The 23,381-nt window shown below is 38.0% G+C and overlaps 1 protein-coding gene across 2 annotated transcripts in view; it reads left to right on the top strand.

Annotated features, from left to right (window-relative positions):
* slc30a6 (solute carrier family 30 member 6) overlaps positions 1-23,381 on the top strand; it is a 174,064-nt gene that overhangs the window by 59,763 nt on the left and 90,920 nt on the right. For both annotated transcript variants that reach the window (XM_073050547.1, XM_073050546.1), the window contains exons 5-10: positions 2,939-2,981; positions 5,539-5,604; positions 14,089-14,169; positions 16,025-16,060; positions 17,577-17,671; positions 21,223-21,271. In XM_073050547.1, the coding sequence (XP_072906648.1) occupies positions 2,939-2,981; positions 5,539-5,604; positions 14,089-14,169; positions 16,025-16,060; positions 17,577-17,671; positions 21,223-21,271 (370 nt within the window). The remainder of the gene's footprint in view (positions 1-2,938; positions 2,982-5,538; positions 5,605-14,088; positions 14,170-16,024; positions 16,061-17,576; positions 17,672-21,222; positions 21,272-23,381) is intronic.

The following is a 23,381-nucleotide window of genomic DNA, read 5'->3' as shown; positions in this document are numbered from 1 at the left end:
AAAACGTGGACACAAAGACATAGAGCAATCACAGGAGTAGACCTTCTGATCCCTTAAACTTGCTTGAATGTTTAATATGATCATGGCTGTTCTGCCATAGGTATCACTACTCTGGTGTGCCAATTCCCCATAGCTTTGAATTTCCTGATCTTTCAAGCATGTATGTACCTCCATTCTAAATACCTCCAATAATCTGTCCCCATAACCATTCAGGGTAGAGAATTCTGTGGAGGTGCACCACCCCCTGCGAGAATTTCTAAAGCCCCTCAGTGTTAAATGACAGCTCCCTAAGTTTTTAACTATATCCCTTTGTCATGATTTACTTATGGGGACATCTTGACATAGTACTTGTGTGCCCCATTAGGATCTCGTTCTTCATATTATCATCTTCAGTCTTCTGAATTCCAAGGACTACAGATCTAATACCTTATTTGCCTGAGGTAGGACAACAATCTCATCAGGAATTAGCCTACTAAAATTTTTATTTTCACTTATCCCTTTGCTCCCTAAGGGGGTTAAAACCCTACATGGTCCTCTAAGAGCAGTCAAACCAATAATTTACATAATTTAAATAATTTCCCTATTTCTAAGCTCCAACCTCTTACAATTAAAGTTAATATGCCATTTCCTACATATTTGGTGCATTTGCCTGTTAATGTTTTATGACTCATGCACAAAAGTAGCTGGATCCCCTTGTACTTTGATAATCTGCAAATCTTAGATCTCACTTACCCTCACCCGTTCCCTCATTAAAGTTCATTTGCCAAATTTTCATGCATTCATTCAACCAATCTATACTTTTTTGAAGACACCTAACATCCTCATCAAAACAGTCACATAAGCTCCTGCTTATTTTCATGTCTTGAGCAAACGTGGATATCATGCACTGTGCCCACTCCTTCAGGTAATTAATATAAACAATAAAAAAGTGAGGACCAAGCACTGAGCCTTGCGAAACTCTGCAAGTAACATCCTAACAGCCTAAAACCTGACTCGCTTTGTTATATGACAGTTAATCTTAAATCCACATTAGGACACTTTCCTTAATACCACGAGCTCTTGTGCTTCATCCTCTCATGAGACACTGTCAAATGCCTTCTGGAAATAAAAAGAATTTGATGGAAACAGACATTTCTCAGATGCTGCCTGATCTGCTGAATGGTCTGCATTTTTAAAATTTGATTGCCACATCCCCTGTATCCTTTGCATGTATGTGCTTTTGGGAAAAATACATAAAAATAATTAGAATTACCTTTTGCCCTTTCTTAATTTATTACATCACTCCTCCATTGAAGAGTTTGTTGCATATATCTGGTGACTGATTAGCAGGAAGTTTTGGTTAGATAACCTTGAGCATTTATGTAGTGACTGTTTCAGGAACAATAAGGACTTAGAGGAGGTTAGTGGAACTCTTAGAGGAAATTTCATTGAAAGGCAATGTGCAGATCCTTGGATTATCCAACCTTGAAGACTACGTCAATGAGAGAGTAATCACGATCAGTCTGAAACCCGATATATGAATTCATGTCCCCTTTGTTGATGTAAAGGACAGTCACAGGACTTTCTACACTGTTCAATGATGAGATCACAATATTTTCCAGTTATTAATACTTGTTTAATAATATTTTAACCTTTAATTTCCCCTTGTGTGCTGTGGTAAACTAGATCTGCTTCAAGATTATTTGTGAAGTAAGAGATTAATCTGGAGAATGCAGTCTTGGTAACATTAATGCCAGCCATCATAATAGAGAGAGCAAATACTCGTCAATATATGATGTATTCTGACTGAATACTCTAAAGGTCAATAGGAAAATGTCACTGACTCTGTGACCAACAAGCTTAACATGATTTAATGCAGCAAACGAGTATCTTATCAATGATACTTCAGATATAGCAGGCATTCCGACTTTCAGAAAATAATAAAGGATCCTGCTGGGTTTTGTAGTATTGGTCTGCTTTGTTAATTAGATTGTATCTGTCAGCAGAGGATTCTGGAGTTATCTAAATATAGTAGATATTAATTCAAACAAGAACCAGGCTTCAGTTCTTATTGTAAATTTTATTAAGTTCAGAGAGCTTGCAATAAGCCTTCATTTTTTTTAAATTACAAGCAGTAAACTGAAGTTGAAATCACAGATAAACTGATTGAATATGCGAAAGCCAAACGTTATAACAGTGAGATTGTGTTAATTGTCTTGCACCACACCAGGAAATGTGGCTAAATTACTTGTACCATCGTGACTTGCGAGTGCAGGCAAACCAGATGGATGTTGTCACTTAGCAGTTCAAACATGATCACAGGTATAAGCAATCAATAGGTTTTTGTGCGCTTACATATTTGTGTACAGTACTCATAGACAGCCCTGACAACATTAATTTCCATTGTCTGCTCTCTGTCGTCAAAAGGCTTTAGAATATTTGTGTTAATTAGTTTCTCCCAAAGGCATTTGGACCTTCAGAGGTAAACAATGTCATTGTAATTATTGAAATTTTATTGAATCACCTACTGTTACTTTTCATCTTAAGGGTATAAAAATGTGATGTACCTTTAGGGTTGTGAGCCTCTCTGAAAGTATCTCCAGAATGATGCCTGCTTGTTCTGCTGAGTAAAGACTTTTCTGTCCCTCTTGTGACTTTGATCACGGTCACAGCAGAATCCAGTAGAACAATTTCTGAAATGTTGAAGAATTTGAGGGTGAATTAATACTTAATAGTAAATTATGTTTACATACCACAGTAAATAAGCAAACAGAATACTATTTTAAAAAGAGTTCTTGAATTAAAAATTGATGAAATATTCATTTGATTAAAGAATTACTTGAAAACTGGTGTTTATGCTAGGCTTATAAATTTCACTTATTTCCAACGGATAATGAAAATTATGTGCTGGGCATAGTATGTGAAAGTTAATTTGATTTTTATCTCCTTTTCTCTACAGCTTTGACTGCTTATACATATCTTACCATCTTTGATTTTTTCAGGTAATTCTTTTAATAATTACCCTATGAATTTAATTGCTTATGCCTAACAGGACTGAAGATTGATTAATACGTGAAATCTTATCTTTGCCTCAGTGCTTGAAATTTTGGGTGGAGAGAGTAGAAATAAAGACAGTTCACCACATCAGACTGCACCTGTGGAGAGAGAAACAAGAGTCAGGGTTACAGGATGATAGCTTTTCATCAGACCATTGTGATGGAGAGCTGTTAATCTAAAACATTAATTCTGTTAACTTCTTTGATGCTATCTGACCTACTGTGTATTTCTGCAACATCTGCTATTCTTCCAGATTCTGAAAATATTTTTGGAATTATTTGTCATCCTGTGTCAGATTTCTGTCAGATGATCAGTTAAATGTGGCTTGCAAGCCATTTGTTTAACTTTTTTTTTGTGCTTAGCCAGTTTCTTCAGCAATGTCCTCCTTGTACTATGCTGCATTTATTTTTGATGCACCATCAGTAACTCACTCTGAGGCGTAAGAAGTGAGATATCGGCTTTTATTGACTGGAAGAATGAACAACACAACATCCTGGAGAATGAGGGCCGGCCTCAGGCCTCAATCGCCTTTATACAGGGGTTTGTGGGAGGAGCCACAGGAGCAGTCAGCAGGGGTCTGTTGGGAGCAAACCACTCTGGTATATGTAGTTCACCACAATTGTCACTGCTTTAGTAAATGCAAGAACCAGCTTTTGGACCTCTTTTTCCACTGGGTTAATGCTGACACTTCTGCTGGGTTTTTTTCCACTGTTCTGCCTTCTAATTATTTTTATACTAATGGTAAATGTGCATATTGTTTCTCAGGAATTGGCATAAATGAGGTTTGGTCTATATGTCTGATTCTTGATTGAGAATTCAGCAAGACAATTCCCATAAAATCCTGTTCAAAACACCTTTTTGCAGATTGCAATTATTGGAGTTAGATGAGGGAATATTAACCAAACTACACCCATCAAATGAAATAAATTTGAAAAGGGAAAATATCTGAAAAAGAAAAATAGATTGATATTTAGGAAATGACACCAGGCCCTTTTTTATTTCAGTGAGACACCTTCTGCCCTTTGCTGAAGGAAATAGGTCAACTGGCCATATCTGTGATGATATCATTTGAATCAAAATAGAGAGTGGTATATTTTAGCAAAATGTATTTTGCTACCTGCTGCATTTTGTTACTTTTAAGTTGAGCATATAACTTTTTTTGCAAATGAAATTCAACATTTTATGTTAGTTTCTCTTTTAAAAATGTTTCTCTGATCACTGGTGCAACTATAATGAAAAGGGGAAAAATTGTTCTTGTTATGTACAAATTAATGAAATTAAAGAGTACCAAATTAATGATTAGTACAATGATGCCATTGGGTTAATTATTTCTAGCAGTACCAAACAAATCAAACCAGCTTCCCAGAAAATTGTTACTTGATTATAAGTGTTAATAGTGATAAAACAAATGGTAAACTTGTGACATAATTAAATCCCTCTATATAATCACTTTTCTGTGAAATATTTGGAGTTTTAAATTGAGGTATAGTGCGGTGCAAAAGCCTTAGGCACACATATGTAGCTAGGGTGCTTAAAACTTTTGCACAATACAATGTTTCCCAATTATTAACAAAAACAAGACTCACAGATATTGGTGATTCAAGGGCAAATAAAGAGAGGATGGAGTAGGATGTCTTTCCATCATGTGCTTCAAATCAAATCAAGATTAACCAATGCAGGAAATGATATTTAAGTGAAATCCCCTTTTACTGGGCGTCTCTGGAGATGTGGCTCGTTAGCCCCTCACTAACAGTCTCTGGATTCCATGGCAAGAACCCACCACCTTTCTCCAGCTTTGTACATCTAGGGAGTATGTGACTTTGGTCCTGCCAAGTCTGTGAGATTGGGACGTCTGACCCACCAAACCCCGATTGTGTGAATGCTATGTACCTTATTACCCTGAAATAGCCTGTCGTCAAGAAATAACAGATTGCACACCTTTACAATTATAAAGAAGAATATTTGTGAATGTTCTCTTAACCAGAGTTAGTAAAGAAAAAGAAAAAAAAACACAAAGGGCCCATTATAATTAAACAGTCAAATGTGCACAGGTTGGAGATCTAATCTTCCAGAAGCCATATTCACTGATCCTTGGTAGATCTCCGTGCCTTGGCTCCATCGAATCACGTTTTCCCATCGGATCGAATCCTATAACTGGTTCCCTCCAGTGTCTTCTCTCTTCATCTCCTGATGAAAAAAGACCAAGACCAACCTTAGTGTCCCTCACCAGACTTCTCCCCCAGTGTTCTCTAGAACCACCATCCCTAATTGGATGACATGCATTCCTCAGCATCCCTTATCTTCAACAATAATCCAAACAGTCTGAAAGCGGAACACACTGCTCTTGCAGAACTGCTAACTTTAAATATTTACAGCATAGCAGTAGAAATGTGAACCAGGGCATTACATAAGAAAATGCTTACAGTACTGTGTAAATATGAACACAGTTGGCTTTGCTTTGTCCCTTATTTTCAGTCCAGTTTTCATCTGTTTATTTCACAGTTTGGTATCTTCCTTGATAAGTTTCTGGGTGACTTTGAAGAAGCCCAGTCCGGGATATTCTTTTGGGTAAGTGTATGTTTAAGGAACAGTAATCACTTCCAAATTTTGTATATTATCAGAGAAGTTTTGAAGAAAGCACTGTACTTTTATTCACTTTAATAATATCAACACACTAAACTTTTGTATAAGCATTATTTTATGAACGTCCTCAAATACAAATGTTTCAAGACGTGATCGGACTTCACCATTGTGGTTTACCGAGGAAAATATTGAAGACAACATTGGCTTTGGTTCATACACTATTGCACAGCCGTTACAATAATCAATCAACTGTGTATGAGACTTAGCAGAGTGATACCGCATCTAGATGCGATGTATAATCAATGCAGCATTGATAATTGAGTAGCAGCCTGGATCATTAATGGAAACTATCTCTGGAAGTTAGGACTTCATCTGATTGGCTCATGATTACTTACCAAGTTACTTTTCTACTGGATTAGATAGTTCTGTGTGGACAAGGAATGGGAACATTGACCAAATACCTTCTGCTATCTGCAACTCTGGATAGGAAACATCCCAGGAGAATCCAAAAGGGCACATGACTAAAAAAATGGCAGATATCATACCCTTGTTGAAAATATCTGTGATGGCATGCCTGGCAACCAGAGAAAAGTTTGTGGTAGTTTATCTGCATCTTGGGAGACAAGCTAATTACTGACATTTACTATAAACACACCAACTCCTATAGCTACTTTGACCACACCATCCTCATCTCAGTCTCTTGTGAGGACTTCATCCCTTTTTTCTCAGTTTCTCCATCTCCACTGCATCTGTACTCAAGGTGAGGCTCCCGCTCTGGACATCTGAAATGGCCTCCCTTTTCAGGGAAAAAGGCTTTCTCCTCTAATGCTGGTAACGGAGCCCTCACTTGCATTTTCTGAACTTCTGCTCCTGCCACCCCTCCACCCAACAGCAAGGTAGAGTTGCATGGTCCTCATCTTTCACCCGACGAGGCTTCTCATCTGAAACATCGTCCTTCATCACTTCCACCCGCTGCAACATGATCCTGCCTCCAATCACAACTTCTCTCCACTTTGTTTTCTGCTTTCCTCAGGGATTGCACTCTCTGTGACCCTCGGGTTCATCCCTACCTACCCACCCCAGCCACTGCATGGCCACTCTGTTCTAACTCTATTTACAAATTTGCAGGTGGCCCCACCATGGTAGGCCAGGTCTCATGACAACATCCTTTCCCTCAGTGTCAGCAAAACAAAAGGGCTGGTCATTGACTTCAGGAAGGGGGCAGTTCACATGCTCCTGCTTACATCAAGGGATTGAGGTTGAGAATTAGTTGAGAGCTTCAAGTTCCTAAGAGTGAACATCACCAATAGCCTGTCCTGGTGCAACCAAATAGATGCCACGGCCAAGAAAAATCATCACCTTTTTTCCCTCAGGAGAAGTTGTAGGTCTTGAGTGTTCGGTCAGATTCTCTGTTATTTTGATGTAATTATTGTAAGCACCCACTAAATGTTGGACCAAGTTATCCTAAATGAGGCTCATAATCCAGATTGTTAACCATTCCCCCTGCCCACTTTCTCTGATTGCAGAAGTTCATTTCCACACAGGAGGTCATTGAAATAGGCACATTCGTCTGAAAGTATGAGAAAATAATAATCTTGGATCTATCCAGCATGGTGTTGCCCCTGAGCCCAGCTGTGAGGACATAGTGTGGTTCAGTGTACTTATTTGGATCTGGTTTCTAAACAGAAACATATTGCAGCAAAATTCTGCTGATTATCTTGAGAAAGATGAGCAGCAGCTTAATTTCAACCTGTAGTTTAACCAAGGAATTGAAAAATATATTCTTAAGCAATGTACACCCATATTAGCTACTCCCTACTTAAATGCAAGTGCCAACTTGTTTCTGTGTTCTATGGATAATCCCAAGGTCTAATTATTCAGTTAACAAAACCAAATTCTGTCAGAAAGATCAGTGCTTATCACATTCTTGCACTGTGGAACTCATGTTATCCAGACAATATGGAGACAACATTGTATAAACTGAAAATATTTTTATTCTAATAACTATGAACTGAGAGACAAGACAGTAATGGAGAGAATTTTTTTTAAATCGGCATGCTTTTTGAGGTTCATAAGTTTATTTTATATGACCATCCCTTTCACTTGTACAAGGAATCTCTTTATACAGAATTATTATTTACATCCATCCAGTAAGCTGTCTTAGTTTCCAGTCACAAGATGGGTGAACCAAGAGCTTTTCTATAAATCAATGGGCCAAAGTGTTGAATTCATTTGCTGGTGGTTCAGGAGTATCTGTTAACCTCTCCTGTCATTGAAGCATGGACAGATGTTGGCATAGCTGTCCTGTCACTCCACTGCTTAACTGGGCGCAGAGGGTCCAGATAAGAGGTGTATCTAGCCCCTCAGCTCACCATGGCTGAGCTCCACCTCTGGACTGCAGTGAGCTGAAGGACATTAGCTTAATGCCAGCCTTCGCTGGGGTATAAAATGCAGTCCCATTCAAATAAATGGGATTATTAAACTGGATTAGAAAGATGATTGGGGCTTTTTCTTCATTTAAATTAATTAAAAACAATGTTACTTAAATGTATTATAAATACATTTATGTTTTTGTCAGTTGCAATATATTTCAACTGACAGTCGAAAAGGCCTTTTACAGTATGAGTTGCCAAAGGGCTGTTGTGGGGTTTGGGAGCAGGGCGTCACAATACGTGATAAGACATGATCTGAGACATAGACCTGCTGCTTAGAAACCACCCAGTTTCACAAGACAGTGGCTGCTGCTGTAAGGGATGGAGCTTTATTTTCCCACAAGGCTGCAGGGATAGTAAATACAGCTGCGCGATGGACTTGGCCTGGCGTCTTTATTGTCATGTATGCTGTCTAGAGTTTTTATTAAGCTTTTTCCACATTTCTGTAGTGTCATGACGTTACTCAAAACACCTCCAGCATTTTGTGTGTGTTGCTTGACTGTCTGTGATTAATTCCTGCCTTTCAGTCAAACATTAATCCTCTTCTTCAAGCAAGCGAGTTTATTTGTATAGCACTTTTCAAACACAAGGTAATTCGAAGTGTTTTACATAGTACAAGATATAAAAATCAAATATCAAATTTCAGACAATATATAAGAGAATAAAATCACACAAAAATAGATATGATAAATAGAACTTACAGTGCAGGAGATTCTAATTAAATGCTACAGCAAAAAGAAAAGTTTTAAGCCTCAATTTAAAAGAGCTTAAAGTTGGGACAGACTTCAGATCCTTTGGAAGGTTATTCCAGATATATGCAACATAGTAGCTATAAGCTGCTTCACCATGTTTAGTTTGACCCTGGGGACAGTAGGCAGATTCGCCCCAGACAACCTGAGAGCTCGGGAAGATTCGTAATGCAGCAAGAGATCGGAGAAGTATTTCAGCCACTCAGTGCCTTGTAAACCAGCAGTAATACTTTAAAGTCAATCCTCTGAATGACAGGAAGCCAGTGTAGTGGAGTGATGTGTTCTACTTTCTTGGTCTTAGTGAGGACTCAAGCAGCAGCGTTCTGCATGAGCTGCAGCTATCTGAGGGATCTTTTACAGAGACCTGTGAAAACACCATTGCAGTAGTCAAGAATACCAAAAATAAATGCATAGACGAGTTTTTCTAGATCTTGCTGAGAAATAATCGCTTTAACTCTCATTATTTTTTTAAGATGGTAGTAGGCTGACTTTGTAATTGTCTTAATGTGACGGTTAGAATTTAAGTCAGAGTCCATCAGAACACCAAGGTTCCTGGCTTGGTTTGTGATCTGCAATGACAGAGATTCTACGTGAGCACTGCCTTTTAATCATGCTTTTTTGGCACCAAATTTTCTCTTTGTTTAACTGAAATTTTGGCTCATTGAATCAGTGATTTGTTCAATACAGTTTTTTTAGTAATTGCACTTGATGACACTGTTATATAAATCTGAATGTCATCTGCATCATTAAGGTAAGATGTTTTGTTGCTTGCCATGATTTGAGCTAGAGGGAGTATGTATATGTTAAACAGAAGAGGCTCTAGTATGGACCTTGAGGCATTCTGCACATCAGTTTTGTTCAGTCAGATATGCAGCTACTAAATGATACAAAGTAGTCCCTGTCCTGTAAATACGATTTAAACTACTTTAGGACTACCAGAAAGTCTCCCCATTTTTCCAGTCGGTCCAGTAATATGCCATCGTCAACTGTGTCAAAAGCAGCACTAAGATCCAGTAAAACCAAAACTGAAATTTTATCATCATAATGGTTCAAGCGAATGTAATTTAAAATCTTGACCAGAACAGTCTTGGTGCTATAGTGTTGTTGAAATCCAGACTGGAAAACATCCATGCAGTTGCTTAGTGCCAAAAATGCTATTAAGTTGCTTAACCTTTTCAATAATTTTACTTAAACATGGTAAGTTTGATCTAGGCCTGTAGTTATTAATTACTGAGACATCCAGATTATTTTTTTAAAAGAGGCTTAATAACTGCAGTTTTCAGGGCTTTGGGAAGCAGCCTGATAGAAGAGAAGTGTTGGCTATTTGCAGAAGTCTGGTGCCGTGCAATTCAGAGTCTTTTTTTCCTCATTATTTTCTCTACCACTGACCTTAAGCTCAAAGGACTTTCATGATCAAGCTTAACCCTGTTACTTTTCGTGAAAAGGGAGCCATGTTAACTGTATTTCAATAATCTGGTACTTCACTTGTTTTCACCAAATATTTAAAAATCTCAGCTAGAGCCAAAGCAATCTCTTCCCTTGCCCCCCAATTTAATTGGGGCCTGAAATTTTGAAGCAAATCTCTTCACTACACTGACATATTGTTATCGTTGAGCTATCTGAAAAATTGGATGGACCTGCTGCCTCGCCTCGCCTATGTTCTACACACATCAAATTGAATTCAGCTCCAAAGGGAAGTTACAAACTATTACTCACGATAATTGTTTGCCAGGAAAAGTGTGATTAGCAAAATATTTAGTTGTTTTCCTTGTTTCATTAGCCACCAGTAGCTTCCAATCCTCTGGAACCTCATCTCTTGCTAAGGATGATTTACATATCTTGGCTAGGGCCCCTGCAATTTCTGCACTTCCCTCCCACAAGGTCTGAGGGAACACCTTGTCAGGCTTGGGGATTTGCCCACCCCAATTTAGCTCAAGACAGCTAACACCACCTCCTCTATATAATTGTGTAAGGTCCATGACCTTACTTACTGCTGCTTTGCCTCACTTCTGTGACAATCTTCTGAGTAAATACAGATGTAAAAAACCCACTTAAAATCTCCCCCATCTGTTTTGGCTCCACGCATACATTACAGTAATTTTTTTGTTCTTAACATATCTGTAGAAGCCCTTCAGATTCTCCTTCATCCTGTCTGCCAGAGCTACCTAATGCTTTCGTTTAGCCCTCCTGATTTCTTTCTTAAATGTTCTCTTGCATTTCTTACACTCATGTACCTCATTTGTTCCTAACTGCCTATACCTACAATGCAGCTCCTTTCTTTATTAATCTGTGCCTCAATGTCTCTTGAAAACCAAGGTTCCATAAACCTTTTATCCTTGGCTTTTATTCTGGCAGACACATAGTGGCTTTGTACTCCCAAAATTTCACTTCTGAAGGCCTCCCACTTACCATGTGCACCTTTACCAGAAAACAGCCTGTCCCTACCAACATTTGCCAGATCCTTTCTGATCCCGTCAAAATTGGACTTCCTCCAATTAGAATCTCAACCTGAGGACCAGACCTATCCTTTTCCATAATTACCTTGAAACTGATGCCATTATGAACACCTGAATCAAAGTAATACACACGCAGTGCTGGAAAAACTTAGCAGGCCAGTCCTTCATCAGGACTGGAGGAAAAAAGAAGTGAAGTCAGAGTAAGAAGGTGTGGGGAGGGGAGGAAGAAATACAAGGTAGTGGGTGATAGGTGAAACCCAGGAGATGGGGAGGGGTGTGAAGAGCTAGGAAGTCAATTGCTGAAAGAGATAAAGGGCTGGAGAAAGGGTAATCTTTTAGGAAAGGACAAAAAGCCATGGAAGAAAGAGAAGGGGGAGGAGCACCAGAGGGAGGTGATGGGCAGGTAAGGAGATATGGATAGAGACTGAAATAGGAATGGGGAATGAAGAAGGAGAGGGGATGAGGCAATTACCGGAAGTTCAAGAAATCAATGTTCAAGCCACTAGGTTGGAAGCTACCAAAACGGAATGTCAGGTCCAATTACAAACCAGAGAAAATCTGCAGATGCTGGAAATCCAAGCAACACACACAAAACACTGGAGGAACTCAGCAGGCCTGGCAGCAATGGAAAAGAGTATAGTCAACGTTTCGGAATGAGACCTTTCATCAGGACTCTAAGGTGTTGCTTCTCCAACCTGAGTGTGGTCTCATAGCAGCAGCAGAGGGAGGCCGTGGACTGACATGTCGGAATGGGAAGTAGAATTGTAATGTGTGGCCGCCGGGATATCCCACTTTTTCTGGCAGTCAGAACATAGATATTCAGCGAAGTGGTCTCCCAATCTATGTCAGGTTTCACCGATATACAGCAGGCCAGACTGGGAGCACCAGATACAGTAGATGACCCCAACAGATTCACAGGTGAAGTGTTGCCTCATGTGGAAGGACATTTAGGGCCCTGAATGGTAGTGAGCGGGGAGGTGTAGGGGCAGATGTGGCATTTGTTCTGCTTGCAAGGATAAGTACCAGGAGGGAAGAATAGACAAGGGAGTTGCAAGGGGAGTGATCCCTGTGGAAAGCAGAAAGTGAAGGTGAGGGAAAGATGTGCTTGGTGGTAGGATCCCGTTGGGGATGCAAAGTGTTCCCCTTCTGTCACCTATCCTGTCTCATTCCCTAATACAAGATCAAGTATTGCACACTCTGTCCTTGGGATTTCTATGTTCTGATTACAGAAACTTCCCTGAACTCATCTGACAAACTATCCCATCTGGTCCTTTTACAGTATGGGATTCCCAATCAATATGTGAAAAGTTAAAATCACCTACTAGAACAACTTTATGTTTCTTGCAACAGTCTCTCTCTGCAAATCTTTTCCTCTAAATCCCTCGGACTGTTGGCTAGTCTATAATATGGCCCTGTTAACATGGTCAAACCTTTCATCTTCCTCAGTGTGTCCTGACTGAGCACTGCAGTGACATTTTCCCTGACTAGTAACACCACACCTTCCCCTTTAATCCCTCCTGCTCTAACACGTCTAAAACAACAGAAACCTTGGAGGGGCTGCCAGTCGTGCCCCTCCTACAACCAAGTCTCACTAATGGGTACAATATCATAATTCCATGTATTGATCCATGCCCCAAGCTCATCTGCCTTTCCTACAATTCTTCTTGCATTGAAATGTACAGAACTGAGGACATGAATCCTACCATAATCAACCTTTTGATTCCTGACTTTGTCTGAGGTCTTAACCACATTTGTCTCTGCAACCACTCCACTATCTGTTATGACACTCTGGTTCCTATTACCCTAGTTTAATTCTGCACCCTCCTCCCCGGGCAGTACTAGCAAACCTTCCTGCAAGGATATTAGTCCCCCTCCAGTAGTTTAGGTGCAAATTGTGTCTTGTGTACAGGTCCCAGTTTCCCTGGAAGAGAATCCAGTGATCCAAACATCTGAAGCCCCCTCCCCCACCAACTCCTTCGCTACACGTTAAACTGTATGATTTTCCTGTTTCTGGCCTCATTAGCACGTGCCATGGGTAGCAATCCTGAGATCACACTCTGGAGGTCCTGTCCTTTATCTTAGTACCTTACTCCTAAACTCACTTTGCAGAGCTTTGTCCCTCTTTAATAAATTTCACGACACATGCCAGTGATAATAAACCTGATTCTGATTCTCTTCCTGCCCATGTCATTGATACCAATGTGGGCCATGACCTCTGGCTGTTTACCCTCCCACTTAAGAATGCTGAGGACTCAAACATAGATATTGCAGATCCTGGCACCCAGGAGGGAACACACTATCCGGGAATCTCACTCTTGTCTACAGAACCTCCTGTCTGGTCCTCTAACTAATGAATCCCCTATCGCCACAGTGAGCCATGGACCCAGACTCAGTGACAGGCACCTGATTACTGTGACTTTCCTCTGTATATTTTCCAGGTTTGTTTAAAACATCATGATTCAGCACTGTATAATGTTGTTTCAACAATTTCTTTTTAGGTTTAACATGATGAAATTATTGAATATTACTTAAATTTTCTATAGTGTGTGTAATCTGTGGTTGAAATCTGGAAATATTAATACTCTGGTTTTCTGAACATTTGAATAATTTATCCTTGGGCAAGGGAAATAAACTTTGATCAAATCCTATGAATATAAAATACTGAAGATGCTAGAAGACACAAAATGCTGGGAATGTTCATCAGGTTAGAGCAATTTTAGTTATGTCCCGCATCTCTTTCTACTTTGCACAGAATAGATTATGTACTGAGAACATGCATGGATTGTTTTACAACTGTGACACTTGTTTTCCTGCCTGATGCTTAAATTTCAGGTTTGAGAGGTTTGAAGTATTAACAGTGTTCGCTGCCACTGTCCTGGCACAGCTCGGGGCTCTCTTTATACTCAAAGAAAGGTAGGAATGTGGGTCTTTTTCATTTGATTGACACTTAACATTTTACCATGAAAATTTATCCTAGTCTGACACGCATCAGGCTAATCAATATTTTATGAATGCAATGAACACAATTGTTCCTTTCAAACTTAAAGCAATAATTGGGGAATTTGAGAGTATTTTAGAATTGTGCCAATAAATGGGCGTGGGTGATGGAGCACATTTTGATTATGCATTAGTGTTACTTTAAGGTTTTGTTCAGATTTAATTAATTGATTGGTTTAACCCAAAACAAAAACTTCATAAGTACAAAACCCAGAAACTCTATTTGAATCCATTATTATTTAATAACATGGCAAGTATTCTAAGAGTTAATTTTCTTAAGGCCATTTCCAGTTATTTCTTGAAAAATTTTCATTACGAAGAATATAAATTTAAAATTTTACATCTATAAATAGTCAAGTATATCAAAGCTTCCTCTCCAAATTACTTTGAATCTTCCTTATTCAGACAGTTAATGTGATGTGAATAAAATGTTTATTTATCTATCAGGAACATACACAACTATCTTGAGATGCAAAGCAAACTTGGCATCAGCCAGACATTTGTAAGGATATCCTTAAGTATAATAGTCCAGTGCTTGTCCAATACTTTCTACTTGCATTTAGATATCTTACTCCAAGATGTACTTATAAGCAGTGCAGGGAACTTGGCCTATGGTGCTAGCCCAATGTTGTTGTCAGACAAATGTGTGAAGTGAGAGTGCAGTTTTGATTTTGTTTTATTTCTTCTTTCCTTCTCCCTTCCTTTTAAATTATTACCATCCAGTTCCTCATTCCTGACGAAATTAATAACTTAGTGACTTGCTCTTGGCTTCAGTTATATCTATGATGTAGATAATTGTTGGAAGTATCAGTCTATGCCTAACATCTAAAACATTAACGTTTACTTCCCATTTTGCCCTCCATGTAGAAAATTTTAAGCTCTCTTAAAAAAACAGAAAATTTTGGAAGTACTTATTAGGTTAGGAAATATTTGTATTTTATGTCTATTTTTTCTTCTTTGATGAGCAATTTCCTTCTTTAGGCACTATGTCCATGAACCTCTTCCTCTGGTTTGCACATTATTTACCTAAAGTAAAATCATATGCTTTTAAATCTCAAAGATTGACACAATTGTTAATTAGAAGCATTGAGCTCTTAAAAACAAGCTCTTTTTCTCAGTTCATCTTGGATGAATGGACTAGGAAATGCTGAATGCCCTTCCTCATACATATCTCATAATTGTAATGAATATTTTTTCACACTGACTCTGGAAAAGCTGGATTGTATTTAATTCAAGCCAAAAAGAAAATAATAAAAGATTTGGACTCACCATGTTTAATGTTGCTTTCCTGCTCTAATGAAGATTTTTATCTTGTGCTGAGGTGCTGTTCATTTGTATGAACAACTATCCAATGTTTTATTTTCATAAGTAAGTCTCACTGAGTTTTTCCTGGAACTGCTGAATTCAATCTTAAATATCATTCATAAATTCATTCATTCATTCAGCAAAATCTGACTGATGTTTTCCCCTGTTTTACTCTGTTCCTGTGAGCCTCATGAACACAGCCTTTTTTTCTGTTCTGATTGAAATTATTTAAGAATCAAACTGATATTTTTGGATCACAATCCTCAAGGATATAAATTAGGAATATTTTTAAAAAGCTATGTTGTTACTGCTGATAAAGAAATAAGTGTATCAATATCAGTATTAGTAAATGTCATTGAAAATTCAGTTTTTCTTATCTGCAAAATAAATAGGAAATAAAAGAATGATTGATTTTATTGTTTTTTGTAGTAGGGTGATTTCATTTATTTGGTTTCTTTTTAAATAGTGTAGAGCGATTTCTTGAACAGCCAGAGATTCACACGTAAGTTTATTTTTGGTTAAAATTGTTATAGTGACAGTAAAATTATATTTCTTAAGTTCATTTGTCAATTTCCTGCAGCCTTGTGGTAAGAAAAATAGTTTTTATATCTTGACTAAACGTGTATGATTTTCTTCAAATTAATCCATGTTTTGGTCACAAAAGATAAATTGAAAAGCTTTCAATTCAAATTTCAATTAAACGTTTAATATGAAACAAAAGTGCTTGGGAAGCTGAAAGGTCTGAAAATTGATAAGTCACCTGGACCAGTTGGACTACACCCCGGGCTTCTGAAAGAGATAGTTGAAGAGATCGCGGAGGCATTAGTAATAATCTTTAAAGAATCGCTAGATTCTGGAACGGTTCCAGAGGATTGGAAAATTACAAATATCACTCCACTCTTTAAGGAGGGAGGGAGGCAGAAGAAAGGAAATTTCTTTAAGTGAAGTTGGGAAGATGTAGGAATCTAGTTTTAAGGAAGAGGTTTCAGAGTTCTTGGAGGTACACGATAAAATAGACCAAAGTCAGCATGGGGAAATCTTGTTTGACAAATTTATTAGAATTTATTCTTATTTTTATTGTTACTGAGATACAGTGTGGAATCTGTCCTTCTGGCCTTACGAGCCACACCACCCAGCAGTCCCCCAGTTGGAGAGGGTCCAGAGGCGATTCATGAGAATGATTCTGCACGTGAAGTGGTACTATTAATATATGAGGAGTGCTTGACCCAGGGCCTGTACTCAATGGAATTTAGTAAAATGAAGGGGGATCTCATTGAAACCTTTCGAATATTGAAAGGCCTATATAGGGTGAATGTGGAGAGCATACTTCCTGTAGTGGGAGAGTCTAGGATCAAATGGTACAGCTTCAGAAAAGAGGGACAACAATTTAGAATAGAGATGAGGAATTTGTTTAGCCAGAGAGTGGTGAATTGCCACAGATGGCTGTGGAGGCCAAGTTATTGGGTACATTTAAAGCAAAGGTTGATAGTTTCTTGATTAGTCAGGGCGTCAGAGGTAGCAGGGAGCAGGTAGGAGAACGGGGTTGAGAGTGATAATAAATCAGCCATGATGGAATGGCAGAGAAGTTTTTATTGGCCTAATGGTCTGTTTCTGGTCCTATGTCTTATGGTCTCAAAACAACTGAGCACATAGGCCTGTATATAATTATGACCACCTTGGACGGGAGGGAAATCACATATTTCCTCATTCCTCCAACTGAATTTGTTTTCCTATGAATGGTAAAATATTTCTATGACATCAGCATCACCTTATCAAATAGCAAAATATTACATGCACTGGAAATCCTTGTCAGGTCAACCAGCATCTTAGAGGAGAGAAATCATAGTAAATCTGTTTAATTTTATAAACTAGGTATTATATTAATGTAATTAATGTTTTTAATCATTGCATGTTTAGTAAATCCACAGATGAGTCAATATTTAGAAATAATTACAATGTAGGTATATAATTATTAAAATTAACATTATTTTTCATGGTTTGCCTGAAAATCTCTACAGGGGGCGTCTCCTTGTTGGCACCTTTGTGGCCCTGTTCTTCAATTTACTTACCATGCTGTCTCTGAAGAATAAGTCTTTATCTTATGTTTCTGAAGGTATGTTGTTTTTGAGCATGGTGGCCACAGTGTCATTTGGTAATGCTCTGATATTCTGGCCAACACAGAAAATGTCTACAATATAATGGAGTAGTGTCATTTTACTTGCAGCAATTTGTGAAAAAGGTAACTTAAAGTTGCCTTTTAAATGAAAATTAAGGAAAATGAAAAATAAATAATTTCTTTATAGACTGGACATCTGGATATTTTATGTTTTCTTGTCATGTTTGGGCATTATACACTGAAGATCTTCTGCATCCTAAAATAAAAGCAGAAAATTGCTGGAGAATATTCAGCAGGTCAAGCAGCATCAATAGAGGGAACAACAAAGTTAATATTTCAGATTACAGTCGGCCCTCCTTATCCGCGGGGGATTGGTTCCGGGACCCCCCGTGGATACCAAAATTCGCAGATGCTCAAGTCCCTTATTTAACATGTATCAGTGCGGTGGTCTTTAGGACCCAGCGGAACCCCAGACTTTATTTAACATGTCTCTGTACGGTGGACATTAGGACCTGGCGGCGCAGCTCTGAATCCACAGTGTTTCTGTTCATGAGAATAATCACGATCGCTATTGAAAATAAGGTGGAAGTAATGACGCGATTGGAAAGAGGTGAAACGCCATCAGTCATTGGAAAAGTTATTAGGCTACAGTCGGTCAACAATTGGAGCAATTTTAATGGATGGTGTGAAAGGCCCTGCCCTGATGAAAGCTACAATTATTACTAAGCAACGCAGTGGTTAAATTATTGAAATATGAATGTTTCTTAAGTGTTTTATATGCATAGAAAGGTAAAATATGTACTATATACTAAGAAAAATGTTTGATTAACTGACGCTAAATAATACCGGATGTACCTGTTCCGACTTCAAATCCGACTTAAAGACGGACTCAGGAATGGAACTCATTCATAACCCGGGGACTGCCTGTACTTTTAAGTCATTTCTGGATTACTTATAATACCTAATACAATGTAAATAATATGTAAATAGTTGTTATACTGTATTGTTTAAGGAATAATGACAAGAAAAAATAGTCTGTACATGTTCAATCAACAAGTGCTGGAGAGAGAACTTCCAGGTTTTCCTGATCCGAAGTTGGTTGAATCCGCGGATAGGGAGGGCTGACTGTATAACCTTTCATTACAAATTTCCAATGGAAGATATTTCCTTGTTTGTATCTATTGTAGTCTTGCTTTCTTTCCAACTTCACTCCTGAATAATCTTTATGCTTTTTTATATTGCTGTCAGATATGGAAATTGATTAAAAGTGAATCTTGGCCTCAGCAACCAAGGGAGCTATTTTAGGATTTGCAATTGCAAATTAAGCACATTTTCCAATCCAACTGTAAATTACTATTGAATTCCTTCTCATTCCTTGATATGTGTACAGTCCTTGAAACATTCAGCACTCACTGATGAAATCAAAGTCATACCATTAAAGGGGCTCTGGATGGTGAAATACTCTCATCCATTTTTTGTTTTGATGTTTAGTTGCAGGCAAACTATTACACAGATTATAAATTAAATGCTGTTATCTTCTAACTGTTTTTAATGGTGAATGGATATTTTGATCGTTTATTAATATAAAGGGTAAAGACTTAGAGGACTCACTTAAGTCTTTATCATGCTGATGCACCTGCTACTTGTGAGCAGTAGAAGCTTCATATAAATTATTCTCTCCAAACTCTATATCCAGTGATATATTCAAATGGAAGAAAGAATGGAGGTTGCTTTTCCATTCTGCTGAGCCGTGGTCTCTGCCGTATTGTTATGGGGCAAATGATGAGTGAGAGGCAGGTGCATACCTTTTGTGAAAGTCATCATGGGGTTCATCTGGAATGCCTCCTGGAAAACAGCTGAATATTGATTATGATGGAGTTGACAAAAGGGAATCAAAAAGACAAAATAGAGTAATAATCTCAAAAACAATCAAGCTGTTAATCGATTGGAATTATAGTATATAATTATTTTTCATTAAAAAATGAAAAATTTTAAGGTATTTAAAGGTATTTAAAATTATGAGGGGGATAGATAGAGTTGATGTGGATAGGCTTTTTCCATTGAGAGTAGGGGAGATTCAAACAAGAGGACATGAGTTGAGGGTTAGGGGGCAAAGGTTTAGGGGTAACACAAGGGGGAACTTCTTTACTCAGAGAGTGGTAGCTGTGTGGAACGAGCTTCCAGTAGAAGTGGTAGAGGCTGGTTCGATTTTGTCATTTAAAAAAAATTGGATAGGTATATGGACAGGAAAGGAATGGAGGATTATGGGCTGAGTGTAGGTAGGTGGGACTAGGTGAGAGTAAGTGCTCGGCACGGACTAGAAGGACCTTCTTCAGCCCTGTATCTTTTTTACCAATCAACTTCCCAGCTTCACCCACCCCCCCCCCACCCGCTGCCCCACAGTTTCACCTATCACCTTGTGTTTCTTCCTCCTCTCCCCCCCCCGCCCTCTTATTCTGATTCCTTGTCTTCTTTACTATAGCCTTGATGAAGGGTCTTAGCCCGAAATGTCGACAGTACTCTTCCATAGATGCTACCTGACCTGTTGAGTTCCTCCAGCATTTTTTGTGTGTTGCTTGGCTTTAAAGACCAGTTGGTATCAGGAATGAACTGCTAGAGGAGATGGTAGAGGCAAGTACAATAACAACATTTAAGTGGCATGTTGACAGATACTTGAATGAACAAGGCAAAGAAGGATATGGACTTAACACAGGCAAGTGGGATTAGTCTAGGTAGTCATAATGCACCTTGTCTTTGTGCTGTACAATTCTGATTCTATAAAATACAATTAAGATTTTCTATAAACCAGTAATTTTTCATGAGAACAGGGAATATGGTTCTATCAAAGCCATTTTGTTGGCATATAAACTTGCTACAGTTCAGTACACAGTTGAGGAAGTACTATATTGTTGCTGTAAAAATAAACAAAACTACGGGTGCTGGCAATCTGAAATATAATAAATGGAACACTTAATGTTTCAGCTCAAAATTCTGATGAAGGGTCTTCATCATTAACTATGCTGCCTGACCTGATGAATTTTTCCAGTATGTTCCTGCTCTGTTTTAAGACACAATTAAACTTCTTCTAGAAGGAGTATTGGTTACGGGCAAGCACAATTATGAAATTATCAGTTAGATTCTCTGTAATCAGCAACATTAGCAAAGGAATATTCTTCTATTGCACTGTGAAACAATGCAAAAATATTGTTAATGAGAGCTAGAGCACAGATTCATGGATACAACCTACCCCCGCACCACTACTTCATAACTTGCTATGAGAGTAACCTTATATACAGACACTCCTGTGACTAGCATCACTTTATGGACATACAATCTATATAGATAGATATATATATAAAGAATATCCTTTGTATTTGTATTTATTGTGTTTTTTTAATTATTGTTTTCTCCTTAACTTTATTGTGTTTATTTTTGTGATGCATCGGATCCTGAGTAAAGACTTCCTTTACACTTGAATGCTGGAAATGACAAAACAATATTGACCTTAAAAAGAAATAATATAATGGGCCTTCCTGCTCTCTTTGCAGCTGCCAGTACAAGTTGGCTACAGGAACATGTTGCTGATCTAAGCCGAAGGTAAGAGTGATTCTAAACTGTTGGTTGATGTGATGTAATATTGTTCTATATGTAAAAAAGTTGAAGACCCATATAGCATGTTGAAGTACTGTATATTTGAGAGCCAATGAGTGCTATAGAGTCAAAAACTATGAACGAGAGTCTTCAGCCCATTGTGTCCAACCCAATCAAAAAGGTACAACCCTGCCTTATGCACTTTATAGCACTGGGTCCTGACTGTATGGTGCACTTCCAATTTATTTTTGAAATGTTTCTCCCAATAGTTTCAGACTCTGTATCAAGCTTTGAGTGAAAATTTATTTTCTCACCTCCCTTCTTCTATCAAGAGCTTAAAATTTATGACCATGGCCATTTAAGTCACCCCTCTGCCTCATTTCTTTTAAACATAAATATCCAATACAGCTGCATTTCTTTAGCCTTATAAATCTCCCTTGCAACTTTCCTGTGCAATTGCTGTAATGTAATCAAACTAGAATTCCATCTGTGATCTAACTAATATTGTACACAGTTCTACCATGACCTCCAGGTATGATATTCTCAACTATGGTTAATAAAGAAAAATTATTAAAGCATGTGCACTTTTAACCATCTTATCAACATGTCCTGCTGCCTATAAACATTTGTGGCCATGCACAAGTTATCTTCCTCTTTAATGAGTAGAATCAGTTTTAATATCACTGCCATATGTTGTATGAAGGTTTATACTGTCCTACACAATCGATTACAATAATTTGCCCACCTTCAGCTAAACTAACTTGCCTGTAATTATGTCGTTTATTCCTTTCTCCTCTTTTATTCAATGATACAACATCAGCAGTTCTCCATTCCTCTGTTATTGAGATAGTTACATTTGTTAATGCAGGTAATTTGAACAGAGTATTAGAGGCCTGGTTTAAAGCCTCTATACCACAAAAGAAATCATTGTGCAGAAGAGTGTAATTTAAGACATCTTCAAAACCTAAATTAAATACCTTGATCTTACTACAAGATGCCGAATTAGAGGTTTTTGAAGTAGCTGAAAGGTAATTGTTGCTCTAATTTGTTCTTTCCTCACAATTGGGCAGATTGATGTGATTTAGATAAAGATTAACCCTGTTGAGTAGGGGCATAGTAGATGATCACACAGAGTCCCAGTGGACTGCACTTTCACAAAACCACCTGCTAAAGATCAAACATTTGAGGAGTGTGTGCTACAATCACAAACTCCACTCTTGGGCATGAAGGTAATCCTGTAGTTAAGAAAAATGTGTTTTTCACATTTGCTTCTTTTATGTTAGCTGCAGGTATAATAATGTATAATATTCTCACTTTAGCTACAAATTGAGAACTGTTGTATAGGATTGCTGTCATGCTTTAATATCATGGATAGGAACAGTCATTGGCACCTGCATTTTAAGAGAAAGGAGAAACTTGAATATATGAATAGCATAATTATACAGTAAAGCATATTGTTTAATTCATAAAATAAATACCCTGGAGTAACATCAAGGCTGTAATTTCATCGTTGGACTCTGATGATTATAAAGCATTAAAGCTTCACTCTCGAAGATTATTACATCATCTTCAATGTTGGATCAGGTTACTGCTTCTCAATCACACCCAGGGATTCGCTCTATTATCATGTAAGTGGGTTGGAGAGAGTTGTTTTGCAAATGGAGACTTTTTTTTGCCAGCTGCATAAATTGTAATTATTTCCATCAATTTATTCTTCACTGTGTGTGACTCGAAAATTTTAAAAGCAGTTATGTTAAAATTATGATTGGTGCAGATGATAAAAAATGGGGCGAAATAGATCTGCAGACTATTTTAAGATCATAATTACTTTAGGCACATCATGTCATGATATATCAACAAACCATTTGACTGCTTGTTGTTGTCCATGCTGTGAATTGTTAATTTATTCATGCTGGAAAAGTCAAATTTCAGCAACTTACTCAAAAAAAAGAGCTGATCAGAGCATATTAAATTTCTCAATGTATTAAAAATTGAAACAACAATCTTGTTTGGTTTTCTTTGACCTCTCCAATCTATTCACAGATTTGCTTAGATTTTCTTCTTGCAGGCTGTGCTTCTCCAAGTCCTGGTGAGAGCTTTCAGGACAGTTCTTGAT

The sequence above is a fragment of the Hemitrygon akajei genome, chromosome 7, assembly GCF_048418815.1.
Source record: "Hemitrygon akajei chromosome 7, sHemAka1.3, whole genome shotgun sequence".
NCBI lineage: Eukaryota > Metazoa > Chordata > Chondrichthyes > Myliobatiformes > Dasyatidae > Hemitrygon > Hemitrygon akajei.
The sequence above is the reverse complement of the archived record's forward strand: the minus strand, read 5'-3'. Positions and strand labels throughout refer to the sequence as shown.